At 38.6% G+C, this 18,805-nt stretch overlaps 1 protein-coding gene across 1 annotated transcript; it reads right to left on the reverse strand.

The window, feature by feature from the left end:
• Positions 1–135: 135 nt before the first annotated feature.
• Positions 136–14,631, reverse strand: cyb5r1 (cytochrome b5 reductase 1). Its single transcript, XM_083534272.1, has 9 exons — positions 14,284–14,631; positions 11,222–11,368; positions 10,885–10,957; positions 8,927–9,033; positions 8,685–8,814; positions 8,500–8,583; positions 8,300–8,385; positions 969–1,068; positions 136–814 (listed from the first exon to the last, which is right to left on the reverse strand). The coding sequence occupies exons 1-9, from the start codon at positions 14,296–14,298 to the stop codon at positions 642–644; spliced, it is 915 nt and encodes a 304-aa protein (XP_083390398.1). The 5' UTR covers positions 14,299–14,631; the 3' UTR covers positions 136–641.
• Positions 14,632–18,805: the final 4,174 nt, after the last annotated feature.

Genomic DNA, 18,805 nt, shown 5'->3' on the forward strand with positions numbered 1-18,805 from the left:
TAGAGTGGTCTGTATGTATAACTGACTACTAACACAACTGGATTATCCTGAAAAAATAATACTTTCTGTAGAGGATATTAAATAATCATGAATTTATTTGAAAGTATATATTAACCATGCTAATTACTACCAACATGATAATTGTAATAATTTTATTAATAGCTTTTGTTCATTGTTCATATTACAATTTGCAATAGAAAAAAAAAATGCCAGTGTCTGCTTTTTTTATTTGTATATATTATTATGAAATAAATTCAGAGAGACTACAGTCACAATGAGTCTAACTTAACAAAAGTAATTATTAAACAAACAAAACATTTAATGCATATCAGCATTAAGTTTGTGATTATAAATATTGCATGACCATTTATAATATAAATATAGCTCCAAACAATACAAATACAAATTATAATAAAGGCACCAATCATATCAAAGTGGCAGTTTAAAGCAGCTACTATACTATACATTCATTCATGAGCACCAAATGGCTCATTTGGAATAGATGAAATCAGGGCTGAAGCTTGCAAAGCATTTAAGATATGATATAATTGGATGTTATAGTCTAATGTTATAGTGGCGGGTTTCCTTTGTGAGTTTATTCATATTTATAGCAACTTTTGACTGAGCCCTGAGGCTACTGATTAATAGGTAAAGCGTTGATTCTGAGTATAGCCCAACTTATCCAGATTAGGGTTGCAGGCAAACTGGATCATGGGAGGTGGTCCACACATGAGGATCAAACAGTCATCACTAGGGGCTGGAAGATGCTCCTTGATCATGTCAGCATCAACGAAGCCTGTACTGTACTCCCAGTCTACATTTAGGAGACACATATAGGCATACATGCATACAAAAACACGAGCAAATTAAAAAAGTCTATAATAAAAAAAAAATGAAAAGTAATGACAAGAGAAATGCAAAAATTAAGCGATAGGAAAGTGGTAAAAAAGAGATCAGAGAAAGGGTACCTGCAGGAGCCTGGTCCACTGTGAACCACAGCTTAAATTTATCTGGATGTCTAGCTTGGATCTCTTCAAGCTCATCCCTCAGAAGAATATCCTTCTCAGTCTGTTGTATGTACACAGAGAATGAGAAAATGTTATTGAATGCATTCCTCTATTTAATCCCTTTATACTGGATACCAGCTGCTGTGATGAGAAACGTGATTAGCCATTTGGCATGATGTATTTTTCCAATTTGAAAGCTACTAGCCATATAGCTACACTGTATGCAAAGGGGGAGCTGGTGATGTACCCCTAGACACACATGCAGACGCACACGCACACACACACATACACACACACACACACACACACACATTACATTTTATATTCCTAATCTATTTATTACTTTAAAGGTGCTTTGTGGCATTGTTAAAAGCTAAATTGAATTTTTATTACATGGCAAAACTAATAATAAGTAAAATTACAAGCAGCATGTTTGGATAAACAATGAGCCTAATTTTCCAGCTGGATACATTATAAGAATAACAGGTCTATTTGGAAATTACTCATATGAGCATTTACAGAAGAACTCTAGTATTCATCATAAAAATGTTACAGTCTGGATGCAAGGGCCCAAATGCTTCTGTACCTCTTTCCAAATGGAAGGAGAGTGAAAAGTGTTTGTGAGGAGCATGTATGGTTTGCCACAATGCTGGTGGCTACAGACACAGTGTGTGGTGTATATGTGCATAATGAAAGGAAGAGAGACCCCAATGATTTTCTCAGCTGTCCTCACTATCTGCTTTAGTGTCTACCAAGACCAGTCAGTGACACAGCTGCTCAGGATGCTCTTGATAGTACCTCTGCAAAAAGTTGTGAGGATGTGTGGTAGAAGCTGTGCCCTCCTCAGCTTTCTTAGGAAGCAAAGACGCTGCTGGGCTTTCCTTGTTGCAGAGCCGGTATTAAGGGACCAGGTGAGGTTCTCTGCCAGTTAAACACCAAGATATTTAGTGCTCTCCACAATCTCCAACAACTATTTCTTATGTTTTGTCTATGTTCATAGACAGATTGTTGTTTACACCAGTCTGTTAACTTCTGCACCGTCTGACTCGTTGTTCTTGCTAATGAGACCCACCATGGTCATGGCATCAGCATACTTAATGAAGTGGTCCGAGCTGTGCATTGCTACACAGTTGTAAGTCAGCAGGGTGCAATGGGACAGTAGTTATTAATGCAGGACACAAATAGCTTTCTCTCTCTCTCACTCTCTCTCTCTCTCTCTCTCTCTCTCTCATTTTCCTCATTTATCAGCTGCTCAAAAAAGTCCCTCCACCTTCTCAAAACACTCTCATCACTAGTCAACACATTTTCATCTCCATCTTTTATTGCTCTAACTTGCAGCACATCCTTCCCAAATTGTTTTTTTCCTTCCTTAGTCTCCAACTTCACATACAGCTCCTCATACGCCTTTTCAAATAAAATTTTATTCATCACATACACATACATACAGGGTACGACATGCAGTAAAATACTTTATACGACGGTCCGGCATGAGGGAATAGGATGGGGGAAAAAGGAAAAGAAGGCAGATAAATAAGTATGAGGTATAAAAGAACTATATAAAATAATAAAATAAAATAAAATATAGAATATAAAGATATAAAAGATATACAAAGATCTATAAATGTAAATATACAAAAAATAGCAGTAAACAGTGAAACAGTAAACAATGTGTAACAGAGTGTAAACAGTAGACAAATTTAGTGGTGGGTTGTCCATAAAGTGTCCGTGTGCGGTATGGTGTGGTGTAAAGGACCGTAAAGTGTCTGCGTGCGGTATGGTGTGGTGTAAAGGTCCGTAAAGTGTCCGTGTGCGGTATGGTGTGGTGTAAAGGTCCGTAAAGTGTCCGTGTGCAGTATGGTGTGGTATAAAAATGAAATTAAATATAAAGTGCACTGGGCTGTGCAAGTCCAGAGATTAAAGTGTCGTGGTGCGAAAGGTGAGATTTGTACAGAGAGGAAGTGTGATGATGGAGAGGGTGGGCCAGTTTTTAGATCCTGGGTGTTTCCTGATTTAAACTCCTAATGGCCTGCGGGAAGAAGCTCCTCCTCATTCTCTCTGTGTTCGCTTTTAGGGAGCGGAAGCGTTTCCCTGAACGCAACAGAGAAAAGAGTCCATTGTTGGGATGGCTGAGGTCCTTCATAATCTTCCTGGCTTTGGTCCGGCACCGCGTGCTGTAAATGTCCTGCAGGTTAGGGAGCTCAGTGTGGATGGTACGTTCAGCTGAACGCACCACCCTCTGGAGGGCTCGTCTGTCCTGATGGTGCTGTTCCCGAACCAGGAAGTGATGCTACCTGTCAGAACGCTCTCAATGGTGCAGGTGTAGAAAGTCTTAAGCACCTGAGAGGGAAGTTTAAAGTCCCTTAAGCGTCTCAGATGGTACAGACGCTGCCGGGCCTTCTTCACCAGGGTGTTGGTGTGACAGGACCAAGAAAGAGCCTGTGTGATGTGAACACCAAGGTACCGGAAACTGTTCACTCTCTCCACTGGGGTCCCGCTGATGTTTATCGGTTGGTATGGCCGCTCCCGCTTTGTACTGAAGTCCACGATCAACTCCTTAGAAGGTTGTTCTCCTGGCACCATCTCTCCAGGTTTTTAACCTCCTGTAGGTAGGCCGTCTCATCGTTGTTGGAGATCAGGCCCACCACAACAGTGTCGTCAGCAAACTTGATGATGGTGGTGGAGTTGGAAATGGCCACACAGTCGTATGTGTACATCGAGTAAAGCAGGGGGCTCAGAACACAACCCTGGGGGGCGCCAATGCTGAGGGTGAGGGTGGATGAGGTGTGTTTCCCCACCCGTACGGCTTGTGGTCTGTCTATCAGGAAGTTAGAGATCCATTGACACAGCGGCTGGCTGAGTCCCAGGACCTCCAACTTGAGTGTGGAGGGAATTATGGTGTTAAACGCTGAACTGTAGTCCACGAACAACATCTTTGCATAATTCCCGTTTCTTTGGTCCAGGTGTGGAGGAGATGAGCAATGGCGTCCTCAGTAGAACGGTTCTGACGGTACGCAAACTGTAATGGGTCCAGTGTGTCTGGTAGTGATGCAGTGATGAAGTCTCTGACCAGTCTCTCGAAGCACTTCATCACTACTGAGGTCAAGGCTACAGGGCGATAGTCGTTAAGGCAGGCGGGTTGGGGTTTCTTCGGGACAGGAACAATGGTGGACTGTTTAAAACATGAGGGGACAACGACTGTTCCAGTGAGAGGTTGAATATCTCAGTGAACAGCGGTGCTAGCTGGTCAGCGCAGGCTTTCAGAACCCGACCTGTGATGCCATCTGGTCCTGCTGCCTTCCTGGTATTCACTCTCTTGAATGCCCTCCTCACGTCATGCTCCGAGATGGTGAACGTGTTTACCTCTCCGGCTCTCTCGGCGTGCACGCTGGTTGCGCCGCTAGCGTGGTTAGCTGCAGCCTCGAAACGAGCATTAAAGGTGTTTAGCTCGTCTGCCAGAGAAGCGTCCGCATTCACCATTCTAGAAGATGTTTTTTTATAGTCCGTTATTGTCCTTAGTCCCTGCCACAGGCCCCTAGAGCCATGTTGAAACTGTGACTCTAGTTTCCTCCCGTAGCGCCGCTTTGCATCCTTCACCGCTCTGCGAACACTGTAGGACGCAGCCTTGTACTCGTCCATGTCCCCAGTGGCGAGCACCGTGTTGTAGGCAGCGGAGCGGGATCTCAGAGCGTCGCGGATGGTTTTATCCACCCACGGCTTCTGATTGGGAAACGTTCTGATAGTGGTTTTCTGCACCGTATTATCCGCTAGTTTCCCGATGGATCCCACAACCGCTTCCGTAAACATGTTGACGTCATCAGAGCTGTGCCGGAACATGTCCCAGTCTGCGTCATCCAAAGCGTCCTGCAGAGCGCCCACCGATTGGTCAGTCCAGCGCGTGACCTCCCTCTGAACCGGAGCTTCCTGTTTCAGCCTTTGTTTGTAAACAGGCATGAGGAAGATGGCGGAACGGTCCGATTTCCCAAACGGTGGACGTGATTGTGCCTTGTAGCTGTTCTTGAATGGTGTGTAACAGTGGTCCAGTGTTCTTTCGCCCCTGGTGGGGCAGGTGATGTGCTGATGAAAGTTCGGTAGTGCGCGCTTGAGGTTGGCACTGTTGAAATCTCCGACCACAATGAGCGCAGCGTCCCGATGCTGTGTTTGTTGAAGTGTTAATGTCTCATGTAAGTCCCATACTGCAGTGTCCATGTCGGCTTGAGGTGGAATATAAACGGCGCTGACAGCGACCGAACTGAATTCCCGAGGTAGATAAAAGGGCCGACATTTTATGGTCAGTAGTTCCAGATTTGGTGTGCAGGAGCGTGAAAGAGGAACGATGCTCGCGCTGTCGTACCAGTGGTTGTTCACCATCAGACACACTCCACCGCCTCTTGACTTCCCCGACTCCAGTGTTCTGTCCATGCGGTAAACCGAGAAGAACTCGGCCGGCTGGATGGCGTGGTCCGGCACCGCTGGGTTCAGCCATGTCTCGGTGAAGCAGAGAAGGTTGCAGTCCCGAATGTCTCTCTGAAACTTGACCCTTGCCCTGAGGTCGTCGAGCTTGTTCTCCAGTGACTGGACGTTGGCTAACAGGATACTAGGTAAGGGAGCGTGGTGTGCGCGTGCCCTCAGCCTGTTCCTGACGCCGGCTCGTTTCCCTCGCAGACACCGGTACGGGTCGCGTCCTTTGTTCTCCCTCAGGATCTCTCTCGGCCAGCATGGGTCCGGGTTTAAAAACGGCGAAAGGTGAGTGCATTGTACACCAAAAGATATAAGAGTGTCTCTGTCATATCTAATGATGTCCATCTTGTGTAGATGGAAGTGTAACTACTTAAATAAAAGTATAAAATAAACAAAAAAAGTGAATTCGTAGCCGGAGCAGTCGTGACGGCAGCCGATCTCAACGGCGCCATCTTGAACAGGCCACATCTTGAACACCTTGGCCACATCCCTCTTTACTTGCTGCCGCATCTCCTTGTACTCCTGCCTACTTTTCATATCACTCTGTAAATCCCAATTCTCTTTTGCCAACCTCTTTTTCCTTCATTTTGATGGGTGTGAGTGCAATCGGACTATAGTCATTGAGGCAGGAGACTGTAGACTTCTTTGGCACAGGTACAATGGGAGTTTGTCTTGAGGCACATAGGAACAACTCACGGAGTTGCTGCTCAGGGAGATGTTAAAGATGTTGGTGAAGACATCCGCTAGCTGTTCTGCACATTCCCTAAGCACTCTGCATAGAGTTTTCCTCACTTCAGCCTTGGTTAGACAGAGCACTTGGTCACTGGGAGGAGTGGAGGTCTTCTTTGCCTCTTGGGTCTTAGGGAAGACTACAAGACTACATTTCTGTCAGCACAAAACGCGGCTAGCCCATCTAGCTGGATGGCGCTGTCCAGAACTGTTGCTGAAACATGTCTCTGTGAAAACAAAGATGCAGCATACTCCAAACTCCAGACCCCAAACTGCCGTGCTTCTGCGTCCTCTATCATCGCTTCTGATGTCCCCTCTACCGGCCACCGGCATCAGACAACACCAAATTCCATTCCCAGGAAGATCGAGGCAGTGCTAGATAATACTGGTGCTTACACTGGAAACTTTGGACACAGTTTTGACATGTTCACTTAGTTGCAAGTTATTATGACAATAATGGCTGTATGTTGAGTTATTTTTAGAGGACAGTAAATCTGTAGATTTTTTTTTCAATGCCATTGCCTTATAACCTTCTGTGTATACCTTTACAACAGTGTCTGCACATTTTTAACTCACATAGCCTTTATATAATTTCACTGTACATATGTACATATGTTTATACACACACAAACACACACACACACACACACACACACACACACACACACACACACACATTGTATGTATATATATATATATACAGTACAGACCAAAAGTTTGGCACACATCTTCTCATTCAAAGAGTTTTCTTTATTTTCATGACTATGAAAATTGTAGAGTCACACTGAAGGCATCAAGGGCTATTTGACCAAGAAGGAGAGTGATGGGGTGCTGCGCCAGATGACCTGGCCTCCACAGTCCCCGGACCTGAACCCAATCGAGATGGTTTAGGGGTGAGCTGGACCGCAGAGTGAAGGCAAAAGGGCCAACAAGTGCCAAGCATCTCTCGGTGAACTCCTTCAAGAATGTTGGAAGACCATTTCAGGTGACTACCTCTTGAAGCTCATCAAGAGAATGCCAAGAGTGTGCAAAGCAGTAATCAAAGCAAAAGGTGGCTACTTCGAAGAACCTAGACTATGACATTTTTCAATTGTTTCACACTTTTTTGTTATGTACATAATTCCATATATAATTCCACATATGTTAATTCATAGTTTTGATGTCTTCAGTGTGAATCTACAATTTTCATAGTCATGAAAATAAAGAAAACTCTTTGAAAGAGAAGGTGTCTCCAATTTTTTGGTCTGTACTATATATATATATATATATATATATATATATATATATATATATATATATATATATATATATATATATATATATATTATATAATATCAAATATAATAGAATATATAAATATGTAAGTATATATATATATATATGTGTGTGTGTATATATACAGTATATATATATATATATATATATATATATATATATATATATATATATACGTTTGCAGACTGTTATAAAAAGAAGAGGGGATGCCACACAATGGTAAACATGGCCTTGTCCCAACTTTTTAGAGATGTGTTGATGCCATGAAATTTAAAATCAACGTATTTTTCCCTTAAAATGATACTTTTTCTCAGTTTAAATATTTGATATGTCATCTATGTTGTATTCCGAATAAAATATTCAAAATTTTAAATCTGAAACCACATCATTGCATTCCTTTTTTATTCACAATTTGTACAGTGTCCCAACTTTTTTTTAATCGGGTTTGTGTGTATATATATATATATATATATATATATATATATATATATATATATATATATATATATATATATATATTCATTCATTCATTCATTTTCTCCCGCTTATCCGTAATTCGGGTCGCGGGGGCAGCAGTCTAAGCAAGCCCCTGCCTTTGACTGCTGCCCAATCTTTACAGCACCGTCCCTTACGGTCCCTCCTGCAGGTGGTGAGCCCACGGGAAGATATATATATATATATATATATATATATATATATATATATATATATATATATATATATATATATATATATATATAAAAGTTTTTTTTTGTGTGCCTAATGCAAACATTTACAACCAATATTACTAAACAGCAAGTAAGGCCCAGTGGTTTCATCAAGCAACATACTTGGTTTGCAAACAGCATGCTGCACTTAGTTGAATCAGTAGGGTTCTTCATAATGCCACGGATTAGCTGCAGCATAGGAGTGACACCTATATAAATAAATGGAGAACAACAACTCATCATAAATGATTCAGGTCCAGAATCACTCACTCTGTTCTTTTCTACAAAAATGGTACATAGTACAGTTTTTGTGTATATAATACCTGTTCCACCAGCAATGAGACCCAGTGAGCTGGGCTTCTTTATTTCAGGTAGGAAATTCTTATCAGCCTGTATAGAAAACTGCCCTGTTAGTTTAAAGTGAACATGAAAAAAAAAAAGTTAGAGCACAGTAAATTACAGTTATTTTAAAACTTCTATTACCCACACAAACAGTAATAAGGCTTACCATTCCCTTCATACTCAAGTAAGCCTCCTGGTCCTCTAACATCAATCATATCCCCAAGCTTCAAGCTCTCTAGATATTGAGACATCTTTCCTCCTTCAGGAAACTTAGGGTTGACATTCCTGAAGTAGATCTGTAAAGTAATATTAAACTATTTTATTTCTATTTCTATTTGCTAATTATTGTTATCACAATGAACGTAAAAACTAAGTTAAGATTAGCTTGGGGAGATGTGTAAACATTACCTTAACAACCAGATCAACAAAACCCTTGTCATCATCACTGGAGACAGGGGTGTAAGGACGCACAATCAGGCCTCCATTAATCCGGGCAGAAAGGTACACGTGTTTTCCTTGGAATACCAAGTAGCGTTTTGTCACAAAACTACATCAAGGCAAGACATTTTAAAATGTCTTGCCTTGATGTATATGTATATGTATATATATATATATATATATATATATATATATATATATATATATATATATATATATATATATATATATACAGTGAGGAAAATAAGTATTTGAACACCCTGCTATTTTGCAAGTTCTCCCACTTAGAAATCATGGAAGGGTCTGAAATTGTCATCGTAGGTGCATGTCCACTGTGAGAGACATAATCTAAAAAAAAAAATCCAGAAATCACAATGTATGATTTTTTAACTATTTATTTGTATGATACAGCTGCAAATAAGTATTTGAACATCTGTCTATCAGCTAGAATTCTGACCCTCAAAGACATGTTAGTCTGCCTTTAAAATGTCGACCTCCACTACATTTATTATCCTAAATTAGATGCACCTGTTTGAGGTCGTTAGCTGCATAAAGACACCTGTCCACCCCATACAATCAGTAAGACTCCAACTACTAACATGGCCAAGACCAAAGAGCTGTCCAAAGACACTAGAGACAAAATTGTACACCTCCACAAGGCTGGAAAGAGCTACGGGGAAATTGCCAAGCAGCTTGGTGAAAAAAGGTCCACTGTTGCAGCAATCATTAGAAAATTGAAGGAGCTAAACATGACTGTCAATCTCCCTCGGACTGGGGCTCCATGCAAGATCTCACCTCGTAGGGTCTTAATGATCCTAAGGAAGGTGAGAAATCAGCCCAGAACTACACGGGAGGATCTGGTCAATGACCTGAAAAGAGCTGGGACCACCGTTTCCAAGGTTACTGTTGGTAATACACTAAGACATCATGGTTTGAAATCATGCATGGCACGGATGGTTCCCCTGCTTAAACCAGCACATGTCCAGGCACGTGTCCAGGCAAGTTTGCCAATGACCATTTGGATGATCCAGAGGAGTCATAGGAGAAAGTCATGTGGTCAGATGAGACCAAAATAGAACTTTTGGGTCATAATTCCACTAAACGTGTTTGGAGGAAAAAAGATTGATGAGTACCATCCCAAGAACACCATCCCTACTGTCAAGCATGGGGGTGGTAGCATCATGCTTTGGGGGTGTTTTTCTGCACATGGGAGATGGCGACTGCACTGTATTAAGTAGAGGATGACCAGGGCAATGTATTGCAAGATTTTGGGGAACAACCTCCTTCCCTCAGTTAGAGCATTGAAGGTGGGTCGAGGCTGGGTCTTCCAACATGACAATGACCTGAAGCACACAGCCAGGATAACCAAGGAGTGGCTCTGTAAGAAGCATATCAAGGTTCTGGCGTGGCCTAGCCAGTCTCCAGACCTAAACCCAATAGAGAATCTTTGGAGGGAGCTCAAACTCCGTGTTTCTCAGCGACAGGCCAGAAACCTGACTGATCTAGAGAAGATCTGTGTGGAGGAGTGGGCCAAAATCCCTCCTGCAGTGTGTGCAAACCTGGTGAAAAACTACAGGAAACGTTTGACCTCTGTAATTGCAAACAAAGGCTACTGTACCAAATATTAACATTGACTTTCTCAGGTGTTCAAATACTTATTTGCAGCTGTATCATACAAATAAATAGTTAAAAAATCATACATTGTAATTTCTGGATTTTTTTTTTTTAGATTATGTCTCTCACAGTGGACATGCACCTACGATGACAATTTCAGACCCCTCCATGATTTCTAAGTGGGAGAACTTGCAAAATGGCAGGATGTTCAAATACTTATTTTCCTCACTGTATATATATATATATATATATATATATATATATATATATATATATATATATATATATATATATATATATATTATACCACTTACCTACAGGCAGGCCTATTATATGCAGTGGGCTTGGTAGGGCAAAACGAAACCTGCGTGTGTCGTGGCTAATAAACTGAGACATAATAACATTTAACTCAGCACAACAGAATGAAAAAAATGCATGTCTGCCATATATTGCCTAGTAAAGGGAAATTAGAATTGTATAGCATGCAAAGTAATCATATGAAATTGTGAGCTTTCAGCTTTGTGAACAATGTAGAAAAGGCCCGCATATGAATGTTATACTGTGTTATCCATAAACCTTGGGCAATGATATGGCACAAGTTTGCCAATAAAGAACAAACAGTAAATATGAAATGTATAGAAGGTACAATACCTCTTTGTCGATAAGTCTCAGTTTATATTTTTCAGAAGGATCAAGCAAGGTGATAAGTGGTCTCTTTTTTTTGCCAAGGTACAAGTATCCTAGTAGTGCAACAGTTGAGAACACTAGCACTCCAGCTGTGACTGCTACAGTAGTAGTCTGAAAAAAGATATTGTATAAGCACTCCACAAAAACTTCGAAACCATTTGCTTATTTAGAGTTACCACAGGCAAGAAACTTTAAATATAAAAAAACAGGAAAAGTGGTGTGCATATGTATGCTCAAATGTGCTTTTCTATCTACTTGTGTTGTTAGTAGATGTTTGACTCCTCTATGCAAATGAGGCCTTATATGGACTGTATGAACATGTGTAGTGTATTAACTTTTGTATTGTATTTACTTGCTGCTTGCTACCAATAACCTGTTTTACGTGCTGGGCCAAGTCTTGACATCAGTCCTACTTTTTGAGTTGATTGATGCCTGGCTTTGATTTAAGTAAAAACTGGCAATGACTACAATGGTGTTTATGAAATTCAAATTTTTTATCATCAACTGCTAAATAAAAAAGTCAAAGGTCGCACATTTTCTTTTTTCTCCTACACAGCAAATAACCAACAAAATAGCAAACCCCTAAAATAAAAAGCTGTGTCATCACTGTGGGGTTGCTCCCAGAAACAGATTCTTCATTCGGGTCACGGGAGCAGCAGTCTAAGCAGGCCTCCGCCTTCGACTGCTGCCCAATCCATACAGCACCGTCCCTTACAGTCCCTCCGGCAGGTGGTGAGCCCACGGGAAGGGATACCCAATTAGTGAAATATAAATGAACATATGTTTATCTTGTGCTCAAATAATATTTTTTTAAGTAATTCCACCTGGACCACATCAGCATTTTTGTGAAACCCTAAAGGACTATGATCAACAATTAACCTGTTACCGGGTGCCACCCTTTTGGTACTCACCTAAATGTGCCCTACCAAAAATATAATGGTAACAGTTCCTGACAATGTGATACATACACAATTTGGATATCTTAGGAAAGAAGAGATTGGGTTTTACTATCAATCATCCAGAGTTAATATTGCTCAAAAAGAGAATAAGTTATAGACACTGAAGTACCTCGAATAAAAATGTCCTGCATTGAAATTTTTTAAAAATTTTATATTTTAACACATGAAATCAGTTCTGGAGCAATCCAGAAAAGTAATGGGTTGAAAGCCACATGTGTCATGAGTATATTAATGGTTAGTTAAATAGACTAAAAGAACCATTGAAGCAAATAATTTGTAATAATAATATGTAATAAAAATTATTTAATAAAAAAAAATTGTAAATGGAGTTTACTTACAGGCATGGACGTACTCCAATTAAGTTTGTTTTTTATAAATCACAACCTTTGTGTGGAAAGTTGCGTTTGCATCTTTCCATAATTGTCTTGTGCGTATGCCACATTTATAAATGGATTTAAAACTGACAACAAAAGAAATGTTAGTATCAGTCCTACATAGACAATTCTTTTCTTTGGGGATAAAGATCCGATGTGCTACTGTAGTCTTCAAATGTGGCAAGCTAGTCAAAAGTCAAAACATCCAGCTGAATGATCAGCCAATAATAAGGCATGTGGACATAGATGAATCATATAAGTACCTAGGTATCACAAAGATAAATTCTAATTCTTTTATATTACAAAAGTGTGCCAAATACTCAAGAAAGAGGTTTTTTTTTTTTCGCTACAGTTTTCATTTGACCACAATCACTGCAAACCTCAACATAATTTTGCTGTATTAAATTGACATTTGGTGATACCCAGATGAGGATGGGTTCCCTCTTGAGTGTGGTTCCTCTCAAAGTTTTTTCCTTATGCCATCTCAGGAAGTTTTTCCTTGCCACAATCTTGATAACTTATAAAGAACAATCTTAGACATTTTTTTTTACCACATTATCTGTGTAAAACTGCTTTAAAACAAGGTCCATTGCTATAAAACTAAAAATGAATTGAATAGATAAAAAATTTTATAAAAACACAACACAAATTCATTCAAGGACTCCAGTAAAAAATAAGCTCAACACTCAACTGCGCTCAACTGAGACTATGGTTTTCACTCTCGCTATGTAAAACAATGGGAGCTCAGGTCAATTTTTCAGCATATTCTTCCTCATTTGGCGTGTATCCCTTGTACAGGCAGCATTTGTGCAAACGTACTGTTTACTATAGTATTGTGACCACGTATGTTCTCATTGAAGTAGATTCTCCTTCAAAGCAATAACCCTCCTCCTCTCTGCTCTCTCGTCTCCCTCATGCCAGCTATGACTTTTTTCAAATGTAAAGTGCAGGTTAATTTGTAAAAAAAAAATTATTTATATTGTGTACTTATCATTGTTATTAGTTTCAGATACATTAGGGAAAATAATGTGTAAATAAAATACCATTAGAAATTATTTTTATATGAATATTGGTTTGCGTGGAACAGATTTTCTGAGCTAGAGCTCTTAGTTAGAGTTACATTATTTCTTATGGGAAAATTAGCTTTGCCTTGCGAATTTTCCCTATGTTAATGTTACTTTAAAACATTTACAAAAATATTTTGTCTCTATGCTTTATGTTGAGTATGGTTTCACTAATAAAAAACATACATTTACATCAGAGTATTAAAAACGTAAAAAGTATTAATTTAATACATTAATACATACATAATACATAAGGTACATTTTGAACTGATAAAAAAATTTATCACGATTAAATATTTCAATCGATTGACAGCCATAAAAAAAATATATATATTTTTTTATCACCCCTCCTTATATATATATATATATATATATATATATATATATATATATATATATATATATATATATATATATATATATATATAAAATGAAAAATAAGCTCAGAATGTGAAATATTGTTAAAAGTTAACAAATATTTTGTTACGAGTACCAATATACTGGCCAACATGTTCTGGGACAAAAAAAAAAAAAAAAAACGTCACTCTACACTACTTTACAGCCAAAAGATCAAAATTAGCCCTAATCCTCTGCCAGGTCTGCATCTACCCAGAAAGGTTTTTACTTACCATGGAGTACGCCATTACAGATAACCAGGATTGCCAGAAAAAAAAAAAATTTTACACAATGCGCAAAACTAAACGGATGCATTAAACACCTAGGTGTGGCTGGACTAAGACTGTAGCCTGTGACCAAGCTGACGCCTTCCGCCGCAAAGTAGGCGTCGTAGAACATCGTTACTGCGTGTTATTTGCGCAATGTCCACTGTATTTGATATTCTGTTTAATAGCATGGTCGCCATGTATATCTTTATATAGAATGTATATATTTAATCTGTAAAAAGTGTAAAAAGTACCTGAAAATCATACTGAGAAAAACATAGATACTTTACTTCAAAACGTACTCCATTACAAGTTAAGTGACCATATCCAATATGACGAGTAAAAGTTTAATTTTACTTATATTGAATGTACGCTCAAAGATACACTAGTCCTCAACACCAAGACACATGTTAGTGAAAAGCCCACTGTTGATTTGTGAGGTTTTATTTCCCAAAAAATCAATCATTTAATTAAGCAATCGATCGAAAAAGCAGAATAAATAAGGTACGGCTGCTGTGCAAAATGTAATTCATAACGGCCATTGTCAATTAAAATATAGTGGAGTAAAAAGTACATATATTTAATTATAAATGTAACTGAGAAGAGAGCAAAAGTTAATATCTTTAAAACTCAGTAAAACAAGAAAGTAGCCAAAATTACTTAAGTACAGTAAAAAAAAGTACATTTACTCAAATACTTTACCCCACTGTTATCTCCTAGGAAAGGCTAAAATATAAGTGTCCTTGGTGTAGACATTATGATACCTGTTATTTTTGACGATTGTCAAAATGTGGTGCATTTGAGAAAATGCACCTTCATTTGGTGTGTGAATTTGGTAACAGAACTCTAGCCATATACCAAATAGTATGTGTAAATGATTTGATATTTAAATATTAAAGAAATCACGTTATTTTAGAAAAATCTAACGTTTGACAAGTTAATATAATAATATAATATTTTATATAATAATAATAATATATTTGATTGATGTGGGGTGGCCTAATTGTTGTTTATCAAGAATATAAAAATTATTGTTTTACTCTTTTTAATTTACTTGCTGAAAGCTGACTGAATGATTGTAATTAACTAGTAATTATATGACACCTTTAAAAATGTACCTACTATGAAAGCACTTTATTACCAGCAGCAGACCGAAACCTCTAGCTATTGTTCTGTCTGGATGGACAGAAAAAATCATCACACCGTGTTTTTATAAAAGAAAAAAGACCTATACACCTATGCAGCATTAGTCTCCTGTTTCCCTTTGCAAAAATCCTTACAAATTCATCCAGTATTTATGTATTTTTCATGTCCAAGGATCACTTTATTCCTTTTTCTTTCATGCAACATGATATAGGCGGTGAGGATTCTTGACAGTGTGGAGAAGGAACTCTCTCATGCTGCTGAAGACACCAATTCCCAGGTTTTCTGCCAAGGTCATGTGTGCACTGCCAAAAAAGATTGCATGGATGGAATGCACCATATGTGCAGCTATTAGCCAGGAAGGCATCCACCATTTCTTTGCCACCTTTGTTTAACAAAACACCACCCTCCAATCAATTTCCTGGACACTATACATGATATGATTACTTTAACTGAGCAGAGGGGTGGCAGTTCATCCACCACTCTCAATTAATTTTTCTATACCTCCCACAATATTTCCCATTCCAAAACCCAATTGTGTATTTGGTATGGTGAAGAAGGGTACATGATTCATGCATGATTTTCGCATTTTCTGTTTAGAGATTTGGAAGAATGGGCCAAAGACTCTGTAAACGGTTGGGAAAAAAACTGTAAAACTCAGAGTTGGGCCGTTAGGGGCAACAAGGCCATCAGATTCAATCAGAATTACTGACTTATATTTTAAAAGATTTGTGTCTATCCTCTTTATTTCATTTCTCTTCTTTTCTCCTAGATGTGCTGCTTCTAGGAGCAGTGCATCTGGGTGTAAAGTTAAGTTTTAAGCCATCATGTGCCATCATAATTTTTCAGCCATTAAGTTTTCAGCCTTATGTGATCCAAGATGGCGCCACAGATGGCAGCCTCGGCACGACTGTCTCTAGTACTTTCTTTCTTTTTGTTTATTGTCTGTGTGTTTAGTTACCCTACCCTGATAACTTACACTAGAGAAGAACTGCTTAGCATTGGGAAGTTCACTCCAGATACTTTTTCACCAGTTTTTACAAACCTCTAGGAGCTCTTAGTTGGAGAAGCAGCTGCTCTCTATGGTACATGAAGGAGATGCCGGCGCGGGAAGCCGTTTAAACCATTTTATTTGCCATGGGAATTTTCCTCATTCATTCTGACTGGAGTTTACATCCCACCGCAGGCCAACGTGAGTGATGCTCTGAAAAACCTGGCATTCCAAATATCCGGCTTGGAGCAGAAACACCCAGATTCTCTTTTTATTATCCTTGGAGACTTTAACAGAGCAAAACTAATACTTGGACTTTCAAAATACAGGCAGCATATTAATTGTCCCACAAGAGAGAAAAACACACTGGATCATTGCTACACCACTCTTAAGGACGCATATCACTCTGTACCCTGGGGGAGCTTTAGGAAGCTCGGATCACTGCTTGGTTCATCTTTTTCCAACATACAAAACAGTGAAGAGATGACTGACTGACACTGTGACATCTTACATCAGTTTTTGTGACGACGTGTGTGTGCCAACCAAAACCTTCTTTAAATTCAGTAACAACAAGCCATGGTTCACAGCCAAAATAAGAAAAAAAAAACAGAGGGGAGGACAAAGCACTGTACTAGCAGGCCAGAACCCTACTGACAAAAGAGATCAGAATAGCCAAAAGAAGCTACTCCGAAAAGCTGAAACGCAGGTTTTCAGCTATGATCCTGCAGGTGTGGAAAGGCCTGCAAGATATCACAAACTACAGGAGACCACCCCTCCCCACTGAAGCAAACAAAGACCTGGCTGACGACCTCAACACCTTATACTGCAGGTTCGAGAAAAATATATTCACATCTCTCATCCAACCCAGCAGAGGTGGCAAAAGTACACACATCCATTACTTAAGTAGAAGTACAGATACTCATGTTTTAAAATACTCTGGTATTTTAAAGTACTGATTATACCTTTTTACTTAAGTGAAAGTAAAGAAGTCTTGACTCTGACATGTACTTAAGTAAAAAGTAGTTATTAATTCTACCCGTTTTAGCTGTTAACTCTACCTCACATCATATTAATATCAGACAGACAGAGAGACAGAGAGACAGATAGATAGATAGATAGATAGATAGATAGATAGATAGATAGATAGATAGATAGATAGATAGATAGATAGATAGATAGATAGATAGATAGATTGTCATTGCATAGTACAGGTACACAGCAACACAATGCAGTTTGGCATCTACCAGAAGTGCAAAAAGTAGCAATCGTGCAAATAGTGCAGATAAATATGTATCATATTTACAGCATATGTACAGTGATTAAATATAAAGGCTATAACACTGCAGAGATGTGTGAACATCATTAAGAGCCTTTGCTATGTTTCCACACGGACAGTTAACGAGGTGATACCGGAGAAAGTGTACCTCTTCAAGTCAAGAAGCTTTTATATATTTTATATATATATATATATATATATATATATACATATATATATATATATATATATATATATATATATATATATATATATATATATACATACAAATAATCATAGACATTTTACAGATTTGAATGATAGATTGTTTTTATCTGCACGATTAATAAAGACAGTAATTTATGTTCGTGTCGCCATTATGAGGGAAAAACCCACAAAACGCCACCCAGAGGGTAAATTGTGTAAAACAGGATGGATTTGGTGTTTGATTTGATACTTTGTGCAAAAATAAAACAAAAGTTTACTGATTACAATTATTTTTCTGTGGAGTTTATTTATTTATTGTATATCGAAGTAAAGAAGGGACGTCGTGAATAAGTGTATGTTTTGCTGGAGGTTTTAATTTCGCCTCTTTTATATTTAGTTATTTATTTATGTATTTTTATAAAAATGGTAAAAACAGAAATGCGCGCTGAATTGATGGCGTGTTAATAAAATCTAGTGCCGTTTACAATCATTTTAATTTTGACAGCCAAATATATATATATTAATACAAAACGAATAAAAAATGTTGTTACTGAATGAATGTATTTAGGCTGCACATCCACATATAGACCACAAGCAGAGAAAAGATGATGATCATGAATGTGTCTGTTCTCAGTCATTTTTACATCACTGACTCCCTCTGTCTCATCCACGTGAACCCCAAACTTCTTATTGCCTTCTGGCCTGCTGATTCTTATCTTCGTAAAGAGTGAGAGCAGAATAAAGCAGCGAATTGAAAAAGACGTGCAGTAACAGGAAATCGGTTGTTCGGCTGAAATCGGCGCGCAGTGAAAATAAAAAATATATATTTCACCAAATCAATGGATTAAAACTAAAGTAACGAGCCGGTTTTGAAAATGTAAGATGTAAAAAGT

This window comes from Silurus aristotelis (genome assembly GCF_946808225.1).
Source record: "Silurus aristotelis genome assembly, chromosome: 28".
Classification (NCBI taxonomy): Eukaryota; Metazoa; Chordata; class Actinopteri; order Siluriformes; family Siluridae; genus Silurus; species Silurus aristotelis.

Coding starts and splice junctions, on each gene's coding strand:
- cyb5r1 (XM_083534272.1), bottom strand. Junction 8,815..8,926: donor TTGTTGATCTGGTTGTTAAG/GTAATGTTTACA, acceptor ATTACTTTACAG/ATCTACTTCAGGAATGTCAA. Junction 8,584..8,684: donor ACTTGAGTATGAAGGGAATG/GTAAGCCTTATT, acceptor TTAAACTAACAG/GGCAGTTTTCTATACAGGCT.